Raw genomic sequence first — 19,900 nt, forward strand, 5'->3', positions numbered from 1 at the left:
TTGCAAAAAATAATTTTTGTATCAAATTTTAATTTTATTAGTTTATATTAATATTATAAAACATATATATGTATATTTTATGCGAGTCTAAGTTCACATTCACCGCGCATAGCGCGTGAGATACACTAGTGTTATAGCTGAAATAGAAGTTTTATTAAAAAGAAAAGAAAAAAAAAAAAAAAGAGACCAGAGACATAAGGAACAAGCAAAAGCACCCGCAAGAAACCCCGGGTAACCAAAAAAGAAACCAAGACTAAGAGAACATTTTAAGAGGGTCGTCCTCGTCTAAAACATCGTCATCTTCATCGTCCAACATATCTCCCCATTTTTTCTTCATTTTTGAAGAGGCCACAACCGACATAGCATGGGCTGCATCGGTAGAGTTAGAGGAGTTGATCACAAAGTTTTGCAGAATCTGTCCTCTAGACTGAGCATACTTCACTTTATTCAGGAACTCCACAGGAGAAGAAGTGTCAAGACCTGGGCCCTGCATATCATCACGGCGTGCTGAGTTTTGGAAATTCGAGGACATGCCATTGATTATGATACGACGGAGCCTGTGCTTGATAGAAGAATCAGAAACTCTCCCCTTCTTGTTGATAGCCCCTTTCGGACGCCCTCGTCTACGAGAAATGGGTCCTGTCGTCCCAGTCAAAGTTAGCACATCGTTGTTGTCAGTCATAACAGCAAGCGGCTGAACAAGCAGAGGTGCAGTAGTCCTCTCGTGTTCCTGCTCCACTACCTCAATTTGGCTCTTTTCGTCATCTGACCCAAGCTGTTCCAAATCCTTTCTATCCTGATTGTCCTGATAGATGCAAGCATCTGAAGCTCGGCCTCCATCAGAAGGCGGCTTGTCCATGTTATCATCACAAACAAGTCTCTGTTCATCTTGCAACTCTAGAGAAACCAACACAGCAAAGGGATTGGATGAGGTAGGAGAGTCTGAAGAAGAGTTCAGTTCCTGTCCAACCTCAGCAAAAGCGGCTTCCTTTCCAGCCCTTGCTGGAGATTCTTGATTTCCGGTGTAGGGACGAGGATGAACCCTGTGGTCATCTACCTTGGACTGACCACGTTCCCGGCCCTGATGTTCCGTAAAGCCCTCCTCGGTCGTGGTCGTTTTCCTCCTTCTGCATTCGTTAGAAATATGTCCCACAACCTTGCAAACGAAGCAGTAATAAGGCAAATTCTCATATCCAAACTTGACAGTAAAATCAATGTCGCCACACTTAATATCTAAAGCCTCAGGAAGATCAGCCGAAACATCTAACTCAACAAGAATTCTAGCAAAGTGACCCACATGAGCCTGTGCAGATTGACCATCAATCAAGATAGGCATACCCACTTCTCGTGCGACCCCGGAAAGAACCTCTGGGTGCCAATATTCATGTGGCAAGTTAAAGATTCTAATCCATACGTGAACAAGGGTAGAATGCGCTTTGTAGGGATCAAAATTCGGCACCCAAGCCTGGAGATGAAGTATACCTGAGCGTAGACGCCAAGTCGTTTTAGCGAAAGCCGCTGCCCTATCCTCGTCGGTGGTGAAATTAAAAGTGAAGTAACCTTTTCCGAGAGGATGAATCGACCAACCAGCAGACGGTTTCCAAAGCTGCTGAAGTTCCTGCCAAAGATCCGCTGCAAACCGAGGTGACTCACCTTTGCGGAGGATCAGCCGGCCGTGAACCGCATGGGCGAAACGCCGGACTTGTCGTTGGTGGAAAGAAGGCTCTAAAACAAGGCAACGTTTGAGATCCACCAACTCAGGCCGGAGGATTGTAAAGTCATGAGCGGGGACGTCCCTAGGCTTGGAAACTTGCTCGGTCGGACTGCCATCCCTAGCTTTCAGTTTATCTGCAAAAGAGGCCTTCGGCTGAGGAGGAGGCGACACCTTCGTAGCAGACGATGGACTGACCACATTCGAATGGGCAGTCCCGATCGAGCGAGGCGGGATCAGGCCCTTAGGACCATCGGCCTGAGTAGAGACGCCGACAGTATGGGCAGTCATCACCGCAGCGATTTCCGGGAATGAAACATCAGCAGTAACTCTAGCAGCCTCCGCCGAACTATCTGTGACCGTGATGCTCGGAGGCATCGTGATCCCAGACTCGGGGAAGAGAAGCACCGTCATTACTGTCGTAGAGTTCATTGTCGTCTGATCAGCAGTGGTGAAATCCCTAGTAGAACTGTGTAGTGTCGATGATGATCGACTGACAGGAGCAAAGTTATTAGACACTATGGGGTAATTTGGGAGGGGAGGCTGGAGCGATGCCATTTCTCACAAACGGAGGCAATCTGTGACGACGTCGCCGCAGCTTTGAGCCGCGAACGGCGAGGCCGCGCGACGTCGATGGCGTCGCTGCTCTCAAGCGGCGGCGAGGTTGCTCCGAGCGCCGGGCTGACGGGCACAGCAGCAGCGAACGGAGACGGCCGGTGTGCAGCGAGCAACGCCGGGCTGGTGGCAACGAAGTCAACGCCGGGCTGGTGGCGCGGCGAAGTCGCTGCTGCCCGGCGATGAGGCGGGAGCACCGCTGCTGGACGACTGCTGCTGGATCGGCGTTTCTCGAGCTCCGGACTTGAGGCGCTGCAGGAAAAGTCGTCGATGAACAGTATAATGTTCGACTGCTGCTTGATCTCTCCGCCACGCCGAGCTCCGACTGGAGGCGCTGCTGGATCGGCGATGAGGCGGATCGGGCGGATCGGCGATGGGCGAAACGCCGAGCTCCGGACTCCGGAGTTAACGGCGTTGGGGTTTTCAACTCCGCATGGTACAGTAGAGCATCTGTTGGTCACGCCTTCATTCCGAAAGGCTGGTTTTCAAAATCACCATACACTAGTGTTATAGAGAAACTAAATGTTGCATGTACAGCCAAATTATTTTACAATTGGCCTATTATGTTCTTGTGTTTCATGTTAATTAAACTTGACTTTTGCCAGTATTTATTAATTAACTCTCATTCCTAATTATTAATAAAATTTACTTTTATTTGTTACAATTAAAGAAAAAAACTGTGTATAGATTCAATGAAACCATTAAAGAATAACGAGGTGCCCATGTCAAAGGTTAGAAAATATTGGTCCATAAACGGTAGAAAGCATAAATGCAAACAGATAATGCAACACACCTGTTCACATTCTCACCCTATATATATATACACATACCAAAGCTCCATCTCTCACTTCCACGCACTCACACACACACAGAGATAACAGATAAAATGCTACTCTTTTCGAAATCCAAGTCAAGAACAGTCCATCACTACCACGATGAGAGAGAAAAAGACAGCACAGGAGACGGCGGTGATGAAGCAGCATCCACTTCTCTAACAGTTTGGACAAAATCCCTCGTTTTCAGCTGCACCGGCTTCACCGTCATCGCCTCCGACGGCGCTTTGGCCTATCGGGTCGACAACTACACCGGTCGACCCGGTCAAACCGTCCTCATGGACGGTTCGGGCAATCCCATTTTCACCATCCGCCGTCGCAAGGTATATATATGTTAATTGCCTTTATTTTCGAGGATTAACCTAAGAGCTGAGCGTTACTTTTTATAATTGAAAAGTATTTTTGTTCTCATTTTTATCTAAGTCTTTGATATATTTAAAGTTTTGATCAGTTGTAGTAAATAATGGATTAGCCTGGCCGCGGATCTAAGGGGTGCTCAATTTAGATACTTATATATATATAGTGTTTTTCTATTTTTTTAACTAAGATGAACTTTGGATATCCCAAGCTCATTCGAGCTCGTTTTACTTGATTCACATCTCATTTTAAGGGTAAGATCAGAGAAATTATAATAATATAATGATAAAAATACCCTCCATGTATCTTATCAATAAAGTGCAATTAATCTCTAATTCTCCTAGTAGTAATTAACTTTGTTTTGAATTTGATAATCTGCAGAAGCTAGGGCTATTGGACTACTGGCTTGTCTACGAAGGTGAGGTCTGCAAATACAGCAACAAAGAGAAGATTAAACCTGTGTTTTGTGTGAGGAAAAACATAAGTTTGAGGCAGACAAAAGTGGATGATGTGGTAGCGTATGTTTACTGTGGGATGTCGGAAAAGAGATGCATGTATGTGATTAAAGGCTCCTTCACGCATCGATCGTGCAAGATTTTGGATGAATCGGCGAGGGTGGTTGCAGATATTAAGAAGAAAGAAGCCATGCCAGAAGGTGCTTCTTTTGGTTTAGAGGTCTTTCATTTAATCATTAAGCCCGGTTTCCACTGCAGATTTGCGATGGCTATTGTGTTATTACTTGATCAGATGTACTCTTAAATTAATATATACGGCTTAATTATGTACAAATCTATCGTGCTTGTGTAGTGTTTGAGTTTCCTCTTTCTTCTTCTCCTTCAGAAAGACAAGCAAACCGCATTTAGAATATGATCAGATGTGATAGGCTCATGTCTATATGGGCATATACTTTTACTATCCATAAAATGCGTGATTGATTTTCTATCTTTGATTTGATGGAACCATATAAATTATGAAGTACTTTAAGATATTTAAAATTTTAATCCATCTTAATACAAAGTAGATTAAGCTAATTTTTAAAAGTAAATGCCTCATAATGGATGCGGTGGTGTGGTTTAAATTTGAAATATTTGGCTTTAACGAATATATATCTACACTAACATTAAACAATCCCAAGAGAACTTGAATTTATCTTTTTTTTTTGATAAATTACATAAGTAAATAAGAAATTTTAAAGACCGAGCCACGGAGAACTCAGGTCTTGAGCATTAACCTTCTACCAAGTTTTGAACTCTCGGGTATTAACCATCCGTTAGGCCACTTAAATTTATCTTTTTTGACAAGAGTGTGTGATTAGTAATGATTAGAGTAGAAAAATAAGATTGAACTATATAATACCATCCTTAATTGCAGATTCACGTTGTAAGCAAGCCTAACTCCTGCACATGATTTGCACTAATACATGACTATTTTCATCATCTGCTGAAGAAATTAGGTGCTTAATTATAGCTCAATAATTAATGGTGACATTGAACAATTGTAGGTGGTCTTGTTATGGCTGAATTCACTTGATTATTAGTGGGGCCGTCGCCGACCCTCGGTGGTTTTGTCGTGTTAACGTCAACATAGAATCAGTATGCCCATTAATGTTGGCACACGTTACACATGTTAAAGAGCGTGAGCTTCTTGGAAGCATCATCGATTTTTGCACGAGTATGAGATGCAATTTTGATTTAGGTGCATCAAACATTTTGTCGGATTGGCCAAGATATCTTGGTAGGTGGGTTCAGCCACTTAACCATTGGAAGAAGATTTGCCGCTGAGGAATGCCTAGCCATGCCACATGACCTGTTTATTGGCACGTTGGACGAATACTCTCTTCATCTATGAAAGAATTTTTTAAGATAAAGTGATGAATTTTAAAATATTATTATTGAATATATTGAGAATGAAAAAAACATTATTGAATGTATAAAAATAATAAAAATATGTTATAATTAATATTGAGAGTGATGAAAATGTGAAAAGTAAGGGTAAATGAAGTATTATAAGTGGTGGGGTATAGTCCAAAAACATGTCGATCGGAAGTTTTCTTGTAAACGTCCAAAAAAAATAGAAAGTTCTTTCATGGACGAAGAGATTATTATTTATGACAGATATTCTTTTTTAGGTTATCACATGTAACATGATATGTTTCTCTTTTGAACCATAATTAAAAAACATAATTAAAGTTCTTAATTACGCTCTTATCACAGATCCTAATTCTCACACATACACCTCTCTCTCACTCTCTTACATTTTCTTCGTCGCCTTCCCCATCTCCTCTTCTTCGCCGTCTTCCCTTTCATCGTAGTGAAGGAACCATATTTTGACATATGATTCACGTGCCCGTGATCCATTTCGGATATCAAACGAATACATACAAAAACCATGTGCCTATAGCAAGAGGATAGAATCTTACTTGCAAATCCGAATAATGATCGACTCCAGTGTTGATCTTCCAACTTGTTTCCACGGCAAAACTTGACGTTGGGTGGCAATGATCTTCAAGTCCTCTCATTTTCCTAGGGAAACGCGCCGCCTCACTTCTCTGTGCTCTCACAGATTTCTCTCTATTTTATCTCACGTAATGTCACAAGTAATTAGAATTAGGGTCGTACCTATTATTTATACTGGGTATTAAAACCCTAAATAATAAGCCCATCATCTAATTAAACTAAAACAAAGCCCAAAGGCTTAAGTGAGAAATAGATGGACAGACGCCCCAGCCCCCATATGGAGTGAAGCCTTTATTGGGCCAAGCGGGGATCTACTAGCTTGAATAAAGTTTGGCCTCCCAGTGCTCGATTTTCCTATTCAGCCCAGAATAAAATCGAGACACAAGTATTAATTTATTCCATTAGAAAATTAATACTGAATTATCTCTTTATTCTTTAGGTGAGTCGGGGCTAGTATTAGACTTAATTAATCCCCGTGTTTAAGATATCCAATATCCATTAATTAATTAATTCCTCTTACGATCAATTAATTAATTAATTAGTCGTTTAATTATAAACGACATCTCGAGTGCTACCACTTAAACTTATTATCGTATCGGAACTAATTCCATCTGCAGGGTTTAATACGATAAACTTATTAAGTTCCTCGAGAGGATATTATCATCCTGTTATTAGCAGGACACGGATCCTTATTGCAATATAATCGCATGTCAAATAATAATTGCTATCACCCAAAGTATCGAGTATATTGAGCTTCAAGAGAACTCTCACCCATGATAAATCAAAGCAATAGTCAATATATTATTTACACCGATTAATCCAACTAAGGTTAAGATTATTTAAGTCGCCGAGATCTTGATTCATAATTAGTCAGAATATAAGAATTCATCTCACTGTGATCCTGTTCAATACACGAAGGTACTAGCATAAATAAATAGCCAAGATAAACTATTTATCCATTTATGCTACAATCTAAACCAGCAACTCGTCCATAGTTGCCTCGATTGTGAACTCAATTTATATCTCAACTTTTTCCAATTATATGATCTTCTGTGATCTACAACACACCATATAATCTATAGTATGAGATAAATTGGACTATAATAGGATTATGCAATAACAATATTTCAGATAGAAGAATCACAGTGAACAAAGGAATCAATGTATACAAGCATAAAGTCTTGCTTTCAGTATACAACCCTTCACGTAGCGCATCTTCTTCCTAGCTCATTTTCATTTCTTTCTCTCTCTAAATCAATTCAATCCGCATTTACAGAACTAGTGTTATAATTGTGAAGATGTCCATGGATTCGAAGAAATTGACAGTATCTCTGTTTTCAGCGCTGGTGTTTGTGTTTTTCGTGGGAGCTATGACTAGAGTTGAGAACTCTCAAAGCACAAAATTGTTTTATTTCGCTTTCGATTTTTGCTTATTGTTTTTCGCATTTGATCCCGTGAAAAGATGAACATTATTGCTGCAATTTTACAGCTTTCCCTCACAATATGTGTGTATGTGTTTGTGTTTCTCTCTGAATTTTTCCCATTTTCTGGTTTTCATTTTCCAATGACATTTTTCTTTGAATTGTTCAGCATTACATAATCTCCGAGAGAAAAATGTTTATAACTTTTTTGATTGTTATTTTGGTTCAATGCCGTTGAGAAAGTGCAGAGCTACCCAAAGTCAACAATGGCGGCGAAGTGTGTAACTGAAAAACTTCAACTCGATTTTTACTTTTCGACATTTTCCATACTGAGTTGACTCGGAGTAGCCTTTCCCTCTTTGATTTCCATCAAATATGTTCTAGATGTTGCAACATCAAAAAGTTGGGATGGAGACTTTATTTGATTACACTAATCTATATATTATACTCCCTCCGTCCCAATAATGAAGACACACTTTGCTTACTGGATTGTCCCAATAATAAAGTCACACTTCAAAAACTAGAAACAATTAGGCATTAATTAAAACCCCCCAATTATTCCTTAATTATCCTATAAATTAAAAAACCTAAACTATTCTTCCACACAATGCTGCCTCCTTCTCCAACCTTAATCTCTCATCTCTCCTCTCCACCACCTCGTGCCGGAGTCTCTGGCGGAGCCTCCGACCACTCGCCCACACACTGACGAGGGTAGAGGTCCGAGCCCTGGCCCTGTAGAACATCCCTCTTTCTCCTTCCCCTTCTCGATTTTGGTCCTCTTTTTGGTTCGATTTTGAGTTTCATTTTTTGGTTAACATTTTGGTTCGATTTTGAGTTCAATTTTCTCTGAGTTTCATTTTTTGGTTCGTTGGAGCTTCATTTTGGTTGAGATGGTCGAAGAACTCGGAGTCTCGCGACGAAGGCGAGGGTTGGAGATTCTCCCAATTCCATATCGAAGAGGTCTATGAAGGAGTGGTCGAGTAGGTTGAATTGGGCCTCGCACTGTAGGTGAAATTGTGATTTGGCGGCGGAGAAGAAGTGAAGCTTGAGTCGGAGAGAATGTGGGGTAGTTTGATGGGCTGATGTCTCCGCTGCCGCGGAGGTTTGTGGTGGCGGTGGGGGGTAGTGGGAGTGCGGCGGAGGATGGCGGGGGCGTGGTCGGAAACAGAGAAGGTTTCACCCATTTTAGTTTTGGTTTGTCTTTAAATTTGTAATCCGACTTCAATTGAATTCAATTTCAATTTCAGCCCCCCTTTAATTTGAATTGAATTTGTCTTTAGATTTGATATAAATTGTTAACAGTAGGGAAAAAAATGATTAAATATAAATTCTAGACAAAAATAAAAATAAATTTAATTAAATTGATTCAATTTTTTGAAATTTATGAAGTTAAAAAATTTAAATTCCAACACAAACATTAAATAGAAGTAAATAAATTCACTAAACTTAAACTAATCAAATACACTAATGATGTGGGCTACAACACTTTATCACCTAAACTACCTCCATTTAATCTTCGTACCCAAATGAAGTGTGTCTTCATTATTAGGACAGATGGAGTATAAAAGAGCAGTTTAACGGTTATTTTTTTCCACCATAATTTAAAATTTTAGTTATTAAAGTACATATTAATTCAATTCTACTAAAACGTAGAAGAGCAGTTTTTTGTTTCCAAGTTAAACTTCTTTTCTTATTTTCTTTTATTGTTTTTCACTTTTTTCTTTCTTTCTTTTTAAAAATCGTGTAATTTAAGTAACAATAAAATATTCAATATGCATATCAAATTAAAGATCATAAGATTAGCTTTAATTTGATACTCCCTCCGTCCAACTATAAGTGAGACCCTTTTTTTGGCCACGAAAATTAAGAAAGGTGTATTTAGTGTGTATGTGAAAAAGTGAAAAGGTGTTTAAAGGGTAAAAATTTTACCCAAAACGGAAAGAGTCTCACTTATGGTGGGACACCCAAAATATAAAGAGTCTCACTTATAGTGGGACGGAGGTAGTATATACTTCCTTCGTCCCAATAATCTTGTCCCACTTTCCTTTTTGGTTTGTCCCAATAATCTTGTCTGATTTTCGTTTTAGGAAAATTTTAGGGACTAATTAATTGTTAATTAAACATCATTTTAATTAACTGTTGGGACACAAAAAGATATCCAACCTCCTAGTTTTGATGATACCAAAACCATTAGAAAGCTTATCTTGTTTATATTTCTTTTATGGACTCAAGTGTTTTAGTCCTCACTAGTTTTGACTGAAGCTGCAAAGACTGAAGATCAACTGATTGAAGACCGAAGACTGAAGGCAGCTTGACTGAAGCCTTTCGCACTGGATCACTGAAGGACGCATCCCGATTGGAAGACTACAGTTACCAGTTGAAAATATTCATGAAACGCAATATCAGTATTGAACTGAAGCTTGAATCATGCACCGGTCGACATTCTACATCTGACTGAAGTGAAGAGTACCAGACACGCCGCATTAAATGCTCAAGCACAACAACATTAAATGCCGAAAATTTGAAGATCGTCCTTGCAAGTACTAATGCTTCCCCTTGCGTGTAAAGATGCAGAAACAACATACTCTAAGGACGAGACAATTCAAATGTTTGCTACATGGAATATTTTAAGATTGCCACCTCAGCCCAAGAAGTGACATCCTCTCACAACGGCAGAAATCCTAAAGACCATCTCTCCAACGGATCTATTCAAGACTTCGCCTATAAATAGAGCTTGAGGAACGTCTGCAATCTTTACCGATTCGAAGACATACGCTGAAGCTCTATCAAATTTGAGAGCTAACATTTTCATAGATAGATTTCGAATCGAATAAGTGAGTAACTAATCGTTGTAAAATCAGTCTAGCTGATTACCTAAACTCTTTTAGTAAACTAGGCACTTCTTTCTTTATCTTAAGCTTAGGATGGATTACTTGAGAGCTTGTTCTCAGTAGTCTTAGTTGGAAGAGTCCAAACCCCTTTTCAACCGAGAGAAAAGAGTGTTTGAGTGGTTGCTTAGTACCAAGAAATTAAACAGATCGATTTTCTTGGCACCAGTTAAGCCAAGATGGAGTTCAGACTAAGGGTTCTGTCTCCAAAGATGTTAGGTCCAGAGGGTCTCGAATAGGTGTATGGGGGGGGAATACACCTATGGGCTATTTTTCACTTAATCTACTGACCTCAATCAGAGGGATCTCAGTCAGAGATCAAAACGAAACTTTGCACGCAAACAAGGAGTCCTGTTTTACTGAAATCAGTTTTGACCAACAGGGTTGACGACTGATACTGAAAGCTCTTCAGTAATGAGTTATCAGTTAAGTTACTGGAACTTAACTGATCCAAGTAAGGGCTTCAGTCGTGTTTGCAAAGATAGATATGATATCACTCTTCCTTACTATCATAGGATAGTTCAGTCAGATTGATATCATACGCAGCGGAAATTAAACTTAGTTTCGTAATAGCCTCGGTGGAGCAGATTATTGGATTAAGGTTTCTCTTTGCTGTTAGTCAGTGTTCAGTTTTATCAATAGAAATAGCACAAGTAAGAATGTAAAACTGAAAACTGTAAATAACACAGAGACTTTTACGTGGTTCGGAAAAACCCTTTCCTACATCCATGGCTGGTTGATCAGACCAACGATCCACTCCGCAAGTGCTTCATTGGTGCACTGCAAACCGTACCCGTGTGCTTGCCTGGTGCACACAACCGTAAAATGAAGAAAACCCTTCTTCAGCACCCACACACTTCGCGTAGGATTTCCCTGCTAAGCACACCTCGTGCTCAGACTTTTCACTCAGAGTTCAGAGTACCTTCCTGAACTCCGAACCACTCAAACACTCTTATGGGGGGGAGGTTTGAACGAGTGCCAACTATACTTACAAAGAACAAGTTCTTTGAAGCAAGTTTGACCTTTGGCTTCTGGGTAAACAGATATATGCCTAGGGTCTAAGAGAATGTATGTAATCAGCAGTGACTGATTTTGGCTTTGGAATTCTCTTCTTCGATTCAAGCTTTGGGGCGGTTAAGCTTTAGGCTGAGTAGCAATTTCGGCAGAGCTTCAGCTTATGTCGTTGAATCGGTGAAGGTTGAAGTGATCCTCGAGCGCTATTTGTAGGAGAACTCTTGAATAGATTCGTTGGCGTAAATCGTCCTCAAGATTTCTTCCGTTGGAGAGCAATTCGAATTTGGGCTGAGGCTTCAATCTTCGAGGTTCCTTGTCTGTGTGGAAATAGCTCTCTTTGATGGACAGGAGATGTGACATCTCTGAAAAGTCACCACCAGATAGGAATGACCTCTGCAGAGATAAGATATTCTGAGATCTCTGCATTTAATGCGGCTGTACTTGTGCGTACGTGGTTTCCTCTGAACGTTGGAAGATCAGTTCTAGGAGGAATGTTCAACTGATACTTGACTTTAGTATCAGTCCTTTGCGCGCATTAAATAATCAGTCTTGAACTAATTCTTCAACTGATACTTCAGTTGGTATCTGCAGTCTTCAGTCTTCAGTCTTTGTTCTTCAGTCTTCAGTTTTCGACACCGCAACTAAACTAGAAACGAACTCTAACACTTGAGTTCAAAACGATTCTAGTCTATTACATATAAGTCCTATGCATTTTGGTATCATCAAAACAAGGGTTAGGATATTCCACAAGGTTCCCAACAATTTCCCCATTTTTGATGATGCCAAAACCACACAGCAGTTCTAGACAGCAAAAAGACTGAACTCACAGTACAAGTTCTAAACACGGGGTGAAAACAGTTCCCCCTTAACAATAGAACCTAAAAACTTGTACTTAGAGCAAGAACGAAAACAGTTCTAAAAACAGAACAAAAAGAAGACAGAAAAACCATAATCAGAGCCTGGACAAAGAGTCATTGTCTTCAGGTTGAGATCAATAAGAAGTTCATTTCATTAAAGAAGACTGATAAGCCATCAGTCGAGGTACAGGGCAAGACTTACATTGGAGTAAAAAGAAAAACAAAAACAACATGGGAAACCCATGGACTCCAGCAGTCTGCTTGGCTGCGCCTTGAACTTCTTGATCTTCATCTTCTCTCTTCGTGTCTTCATGTTCCTAAGCTTTTTCCACTCTCACTTGTGTTCCGTTGAATTGAGGTCTTTTCCTCTGGTTAATCTTCCTCATGATCATCCTGATGAAATAGGATGATCATTTTGCTTGATCGTCTTCAGTCTTTTGAGAATAAGTCTCTTAAGAATTTCCCCCTTTTTGGCAACATAAAAAAGGTGGGATTTTGACTGAAGGATGAAGCTAAGACCACTGCGTGGAAACAGAATCGCAGAATGGTCCAGAGAAAGATGTTGAGAGTCAGAGGTAAACGGAGAACGCGGAGGGTTTAGAAAAGAAAAATAAAGAGTGAGTGGAGATATGAAGGAGACGGAGAACGGGGAGGGATCGGGTTTGCATGGCTCTCGAGACTGGGAAAAAGAGAGCAACAATCATGCAAACCAAAGGAGGTTGAGGAGAGGGTTGATGATGAAGAGAAAGAAGCACGTGAGGAGAAGTGTGTGGAGGAGAAAAATCGAATCAGTGACTATCGTGAGGATAGACACTGTCGATGTGGCACCGGTTGACAATGAGCTCCTGCTCATTGTTGTTGCTTGGCATCGAAGCTCCACAGTGGGCAAGAGGCCTTTTTGTGAAGACGATGAAGTCTGTGTTATTTCAGACAGATACTTCAATCCGATGCACCGGGCATGAGGATAGAAGACACTCGCTTCGCTGGATACAAGTGAGGGTAGAGCAAACTTTGACGCCGGAGAGACGTTGAGATCCAGTGGAAGGGTCCGGTGAAGACCAGGTATGTGAGCGTCATTCTTCCACTCCATGACTTTGCAGTCATAGATTTCTCCTTTAGTCGGAACAATTTTTCTCTGCAACTTTTGGAAAGAGTGAAAATTTTTCTCACAGTCAAGGCTGTGGAGAGTTGTTAGTTGATGCAGAAAAATCGTGAAGACAACATGGTATAAATAGACAAGATTTGAACCATGTAAGAAGATGAAAGGTTTTTCGAAAACAGTGCCTAAAATGCAATTGAAGAGAAAATTCGCGTCCGCCGTCACTGCGAGGGACTGCTGTCATATCCCAGTTTTTAATCACTGATTAAAGACTTAATAATTAGGGTTCGACATCCATTAATAATAAAACTGATTTGATTTATCTGATGTGATTTAATTGTTATATATGTGTTTTGATGTGCTAAATTCTTATTATTATTTGAATCCGTTTGAGATTTAAAGGATTATTGAGTAGTCAATAATTATTATTTCGGATTATAACTGACTTAGCAAAGTCATGTTAATTAATTTATATACGATAGAAATAGTATTTCTATTATTTACTTGAAGTTGTAATTAATTTTCGACTTATAAAACGAGTTATAAAATATGTAATTTATAGAGAGTTATAACGAAGCTTCGTTATATGGGAACCCGAAATTAGTATTACAAATACAGAATAAGGATTTTATTCATCACATTCATCTAGCACCTACACATACTTTTCATTTCCACATCCATCTTACTCTTAAATAAATTGATGGTGTTGGAAACACTCATCATATGCCAACCATTCCACTAAATAACACATACGTTTCATTTCCACATCCATCTTACTCTTAAATAAATTGATGGTGTTGGAAACACTCATCATATGCCAACCATTCCACTAAATAAAGAGATTCTCCAGATCAGCCCATTCCTTTTGCCAGCCATCTTCTACACCTTTAACATCTCAACATGCAACTTACTTTTATTTAACCAAAATCAGCAGCCAACATTCCTCTCATTCCTCCTTAGTTCTTCAATAGCCAAAGAAGAGATTGACTTCATTCAAAGCTCTTACAGTAAACCTCAAGAGGTAAAACTTGCTTTAATACTCCATTAATTTTCAGTTTCTAACATTCTGATTCAAGCCATACGTTCTTATGCTTGAATTATAATTCACAGATTCCAGCTAAACACCAAATACCAGCTACATCGAGGTTACTCCAAATTTCTCTTTATATTTTTTTTTTCTAGTTAATATCGATTCAAGCATCAAAGAACAGAAGAATACGCACGCACACATGTTAATATATTTTCTAAGCTATTACATTTACAAGGTTCGATTTTTGCTAAGAAAATGATAAATGAATGATGAAAGAACAGATTTCTAAACAAAACCCTAGCTTTGCTATACTTGTGAATCTGGACTGAATTTGGGGGTTCTTGTACTCTGTCTTGTATGTGTGTCCGGGAACGGAGTAATGGGGGTGAGAGCAGGCGGCGGCTGCTCACGGCCGAAGGCGGCGCGGCGGCAAGCCACCGCCTTTTTCCTTTTTCTGTCTGAAACAACCGAGAGAGAGAGAGATTAGGTTAAAGAAAAAAAAAGGGGAAAGGAAGAAGAGAGGGAGGGGAGGACTTATCTTCTCCGGTGACGACGACGCGGCGACATCGGCAGCGGCGACACGGCGGCGGGAGCAACGGGCTGTTCCTGACCGGCCGGAAAAGAGGGAAAGAAGGGAAATTTCAGATCTGGGTTTAAAAATAGAAAAGAGAGGAAAAGGGGGAAGATTTGGAACCTACCTTTCCGGCGAGGCAAGGCTCGGCCTCCACCACGATTCCAGCCAGACGGACGACGGAGGAGGTAGCCCCAGTGACCGTGAGTCCGAGAGAAAGGGAGATGGCCGAGGGAGGAAGGGAGAAGAGGAGTGAGCAGAGGGAGGCGCCGGCAACGGCGGCTTTGCTGCTGCTGTCCGGCCAACGATGGAGAGTGAGATGGAGAGAAGGGCGGCGGCCATGGCTGTCCTGTGGTCGCCGGAGCAGCTCACGGCGGAGCTCGCGAGGAAAACAGTGAGAGAGAGACGATCGAGTGAGATAGAGTTGAGGGAAGAGGGCGAGAAGTGAGAAAGAGAGAGGGAGGTAGAGCCGCCGGCCTCCGGCGACGGCGCGACCGTCCGGTGGCGGCGGCAGGCAGGAAGCCGAGAGGGAGAGAGAGGCGTAAGAGTGAGAGAGCAGCTGTGAGTGTTTTATGTGTTGTGTGAGTTTATGTATATGTGTGTATAGGTGTTAGGGTTAGGATTTAATTGGGCTCTTTATTAATTTTGTTTGGGCCGATTTATTTATTTAGCTTGGGCCGAAAATTTTAAATAAAATGGGCCGATTTTATTTTATGTTGCTGGGCCTTCCTGCTTTGTAAAAAAAAAAAGGAACGGGCCGATTTTTATTTAATAAAATGTAATGGGCCCATTTTAATTAAGTTTTGAACTGTAAATTGATTAATAAAGCCTACGAATTTTTGGCCTTATTTAGTTTAAAATGTTTGAATTTTCACTAAATTAATTTAGTGAATTTAAATATCTTGATTTAATTTTTAATATTTAAGGTTGGGACTATTTATTTTAAATGAAGTCCGTTCTTTTATTTAATTTATTGAAGGACTAAAAAAAAAAATAATTTGGGATTAAACCCTCATTTTTATAATATTTCAAGGCTTTTTGAGTATGGATTTTTAAATGGTTAAAATGTTTTATTTCATCTCAATGGATTTTTAAAATGTTTTATTATTTATAAATGAATAATGGAATTTCTTATTTATTTACATGATAAAAAAATGTGGAATTGTGTTATAGAATGATTAAGTATATGATTTACTTTATCAAATGAGCTTGGGATTTAATTGAGATATTAAATTACTAAGCATGTGTTTTTTTAAATGATTTATTTATTTAAGTGATGAAAATGTGCGAAGTATGAGAAAGCATGATTTATAATGATTAAATTTTCAGGGTAATAATATATAGCTTGTTCTTAATTGATGGAGTACTTGACTAAATGACGGGTGTAGAAGGAAGTTATGGATTATGTACATGTTGATGTTCGAACCTATATGATAGTTACATGATAAGTGATTACATTTTATTGATTGAATGAAACGAGATTAATATGGATGCTGCTAGAACCCTAAAACTTTAAAATATACCCTAGGCACGTAGAATTAGACTTTGTCTTATGACAATTTCTTCACGAACTTATCGACTCTTCATCAATGAAGGCCCGGGCAACAGAAAGTGAAGCAGAAGAAGAAACGACTCCACGCCAGCTTTAAGAACAATTGAGGTGGGCATTACTTTTACTATACGTATATAGAGATCCCCTGCGTGTCGTAGGCCTCTTATACGAATATATGCATGAGATGATTTTAACTGTTAATTTCAGTTTATTATTATGCCCAAATGATAAATGACTCTTATGAAATGAAAATGAAATGTTCATGAAATGAAATGAAATGTTTATGAAATGATTGACTGCCAAAAATGTTTATGTTTTTATATGTATCCTATCTGTGTTGGTTCGCCAACTTTAAAGGAAATCCAATTGGGATCCTATGCTAGACAAAGGTCGCTAGCTAGGGTTAACGTGTACACTCATGGAGACCGCGAGTCGCTTGCGACCGGTCTTGGCGTCCGTGGTAAGGAGGCCTCCTTCCCGGCGCGTGATAGAAAGGGCAGATATGGATCATATAGACTGAAAATGGGATGCATCCACCTTTATGAAAATGAACGAAATGTTTTAGTAAGCGCAGGTCATTTATGAAAACCCCTGTGTGTTACTGTTATGGCAGTTCAATTTATATATGTATGCATGTTGTATTTTCGGCTTATGTCACTGAGTATTTTTATACTCAGCCCTGCATGTATTTCTAAATGTGCAGGTTGAGCAGGCGATGAAATGGATCGGTGTTGAGCGGATTTCCCTTTTGATGTTTATGTAATGAAACCTTGAGTATGCATCTCCATATGCATAACTCACACGTTTTTCCGCTGCAAACACTCTGAATTTGTTATCGTATTGTGGAACTTATTACTCCTTCATTTTGTTTAACTTTCATTTGGGGTTTAGTCATTATGGCTGGCTCATTTGTTAATTACCCAAGTGGTTATATATATATATATATATATATACCACTAGTTTGTTGTTATTAATGTTGGTTATTTAGTAAATCCCTTTTAAATTTCCATTTCTTATCGTTCACCCAAGTCATAACCCCGGTTAACCCGTCATTGGGATAGTGGGCTGTGACAGAGTGGTATCAGAGCAGTTCGTTTGCTCTGGCCCTAGAAACCTTATTCTAAAAAGCCAAGTCTAGTTTGATTCACTAGACATACGTGGGTTCATACGACACCGCTCAACACTCCATTACATCGTGCTCAATCAAGGAAAAAGGTAACTGCGGTTTCAACGTTTTAAAGATGTTATTGTTCTAAACTGTTTCATGAAAATGTTTATGTAAAGAGCATGCTATGATGAAATGTTGAATGTTTTGCCTTTCATTGAAATGTTGAATGTTTTGCCTTTCATGGCATATCATTGCAGATATGATGTTATGATAAGAGAAGAATGATAGAGAATTGACACATGCTTTCCCCAGAAAACATAGATTGCTATAAGTTGCATGATCACTATTCTAAAAGAACATAGACTGCTGGATTAGTAGGATATCTCTACAATCTAGATTCTTAAAGTGATGATGTAGAAGACTGAAAGAGAACCTAGAACATTTCAGCTCCCACAAGAAAACAATGGTTCTTTTGAACTACAAAGAGGAATGAAAAGACATGTACACGTTGAAGGAAAAACACGGGATGATGATACAAGACGAATTCAAGGCAAACGCTGCATCAAGGGTTTGAGCATAGTCTCTACGTTCAAATGTTCACACGCGATGGAACACCGAATCGACTTTTAGTACATGATAGATTTTAAGAACAGTATGCTTTGCCTATATATATGTATATATTTGTGTACATGTTATACGTTGGGGGTTTGGGTTCAATAGGACATAGAACTTTAAATTAAGCTTTTGGTTTGCCAGTACGAACTTGAGTTTTATTATTATGAATAGTTGTCCACGGCTTTCTAAGTTCGGGATGATGTCTCCCGTGTGACTGGAAGGTGATGATGTTGGACCTAGCCAGTCCACATGATCCAAATATCAGTAGACGTATTTTGGGTTGAAAACCCATGTGTTTCAACTTTCGGTTGAAAAGCCAGATGAGTTTTTACTCTAGATCATTTTGTTCGACCTAGTAGTTACTCCTTTCTACCATCTGGTTATTCGTTTGAGTTTCTCAACAAATTTTTCTGCACCACTTTGTTTTGATATCGTTCAAAAATTGAGCCTTACAATTGTTGAGTTGTCCTAGTACCCTCTTGTGATCAATAAGGATTTAGATGTTTTGTTATGATGCTTTCATGATTAAATCAAGATGAATATGTTATGAATTGAGGTAAGGAATATACTGAGGATCTTTTATCTTTGAAGCACATAATGCCTCCCAGAAGAGCCCCAAGAAACAATGTGGGAACCGCAAACGAACCCCCACGAAGGGTTGAGGAACTTTTTCTTAAACAGAGCCCGCCAACATTCAACGGGACCGGCAACCCGACTGATGCCGAAATCTGGATTAGAGCAATGGAAAGGATTTTCGACTTTCTTTACTGTTCTGACCAAGAGAGACTCTCTTGTGTTGCATTCCAACTAACTGGGTCGGCAGATTTTTGGTGGGAAACCAAGAAGAGGGCAATGACCCTCGAACAATTGGAAAACCTGACTTGGGAAGACTTCAAGACGGAGATCTACGATAAATACATTCCCAAGAGCTACAGAAAGAAGAAAGAGACGGAGTTTTTCAATCTGAAACAAAACAAGATGTCCGTGATGGAATACGATCGCGCTTTCTGCGACATGTCTCGCTATGCCCCTCATCTGATCGACACTGATGAAAAGATGGCCGAGAAGTTTCGTTCAGGCCTTAGGCATGAGATCAAGATGGCGCTTGCTGGTCATGGTAATCTCACCCACTCTGAGGCACTTAGCAGAGCCCTGGATGTTGAAGCAGCCATGCCTGAAGACCGCCCAACCCAAACTCAAGCTTCGGGAAACAACGATCGTGGGAAGAGAAAATGGGATGGCAACAACAACAATAATAGGGGTTACTACAACAACCAAGATAACAAGAGGCCATGGCAAGGAAACATGATGCCACAAGGGCAATGGCAAGGACGACCAGTCAATCCAGGATCAGCTGGAAACAATCAGGGCCAGCTCAGGGCACCTTTGTGTCCCAAATGCTCCAAGTCACATCACGGCATATGCTTGGCTGGCAGCAATACCTGCTTTAAGTGTGGCCAGAAGGGCCATTTTGCCAGAGACTGCCAAGGAAAACCTCAAGGAGGAATGAGAGGGCCGAATCAGCCGGGCCAAGTACAACCACTCAGAGCTATCCAAGGCCAACAGTTACTCTACCCACCACCACAGCAGCAGTATCGACCTGCGGCACGTCCACCGCAAATTCCACAGGCAAGAGCCTATGCCTTGCACAAGAATAAGCAAGGAAACAACCAAAGGAATTTGGCAGGTATGGGCACATTACTCGACACACCTGTTATACTTCTGTTTGACACGGGTGCCTCGCATTCTTTTATTGCAAGTGCATGCATAAAA

The 19,900-nt window shown here is 40.1% G+C and overlaps 2 protein-coding genes and 1 long non-coding RNA gene across 3 annotated transcripts; 1 reads left to right on the plus strand and 2 right to left on the minus strand.

Moving 5' to 3' along the window:
- Positions 1-188: 188 nt before the first annotated feature.
- On the minus strand, positions 189-2,777 carry LOC131018045 (uncharacterized). Its single transcript, XM_057946783.1, has 2 exons — positions 481-2,777; positions 189-369 (listed from the first exon to the last, which is right to left on the minus strand). The coding sequence occupies exons 1-2, from the start codon at positions 2,267-2,269 to the stop codon at positions 254-256; spliced, it is 1,905 nt and encodes a 634-aa protein (XP_057802766.1). The 5' UTR covers positions 2,270-2,777; the 3' UTR covers positions 189-253.
- Positions 2,778-3,126: 349 nt separating this feature from the next.
- On the plus strand, positions 3,127-4,305 carry LOC131018049 (protein LURP-one-related 17-like). Its single transcript, XM_057946785.1, has 2 exons — positions 3,127-3,482; positions 3,898-4,305. The coding sequence occupies exons 1-2, from the start codon at positions 3,213-3,215 to the stop codon at positions 4,273-4,275; spliced, it is 648 nt and encodes a 215-aa protein (XP_057802768.1). The 5' UTR covers positions 3,127-3,212; the 3' UTR covers positions 4,276-4,305.
- A 10,151-nt stretch (positions 4,306-14,456) lies between these two features.
- LOC131018058 (uncharacterized) lies at positions 14,457-15,295 on the minus strand. Its single transcript, XR_009100005.1, has 2 exons — positions 14,980-15,295; positions 14,457-14,887 (listed from the first exon to the last, which is right to left on the minus strand). It is a non-coding gene; the product is annotated as an uncharacterized LOC131018058 (long non-coding RNA).
- Positions 15,296-19,900: the final 4,605 nt, after the last annotated feature.

Source organism: Salvia miltiorrhiza, chromosome 3 (assembly GCF_028751815.1).
Source record: "Salvia miltiorrhiza cultivar Shanhuang (shh) chromosome 3, IMPLAD_Smil_shh, whole genome shotgun sequence".
NCBI lineage: Eukaryota > Viridiplantae > Streptophyta > Magnoliopsida > Lamiales > Lamiaceae > Salvia > Salvia miltiorrhiza.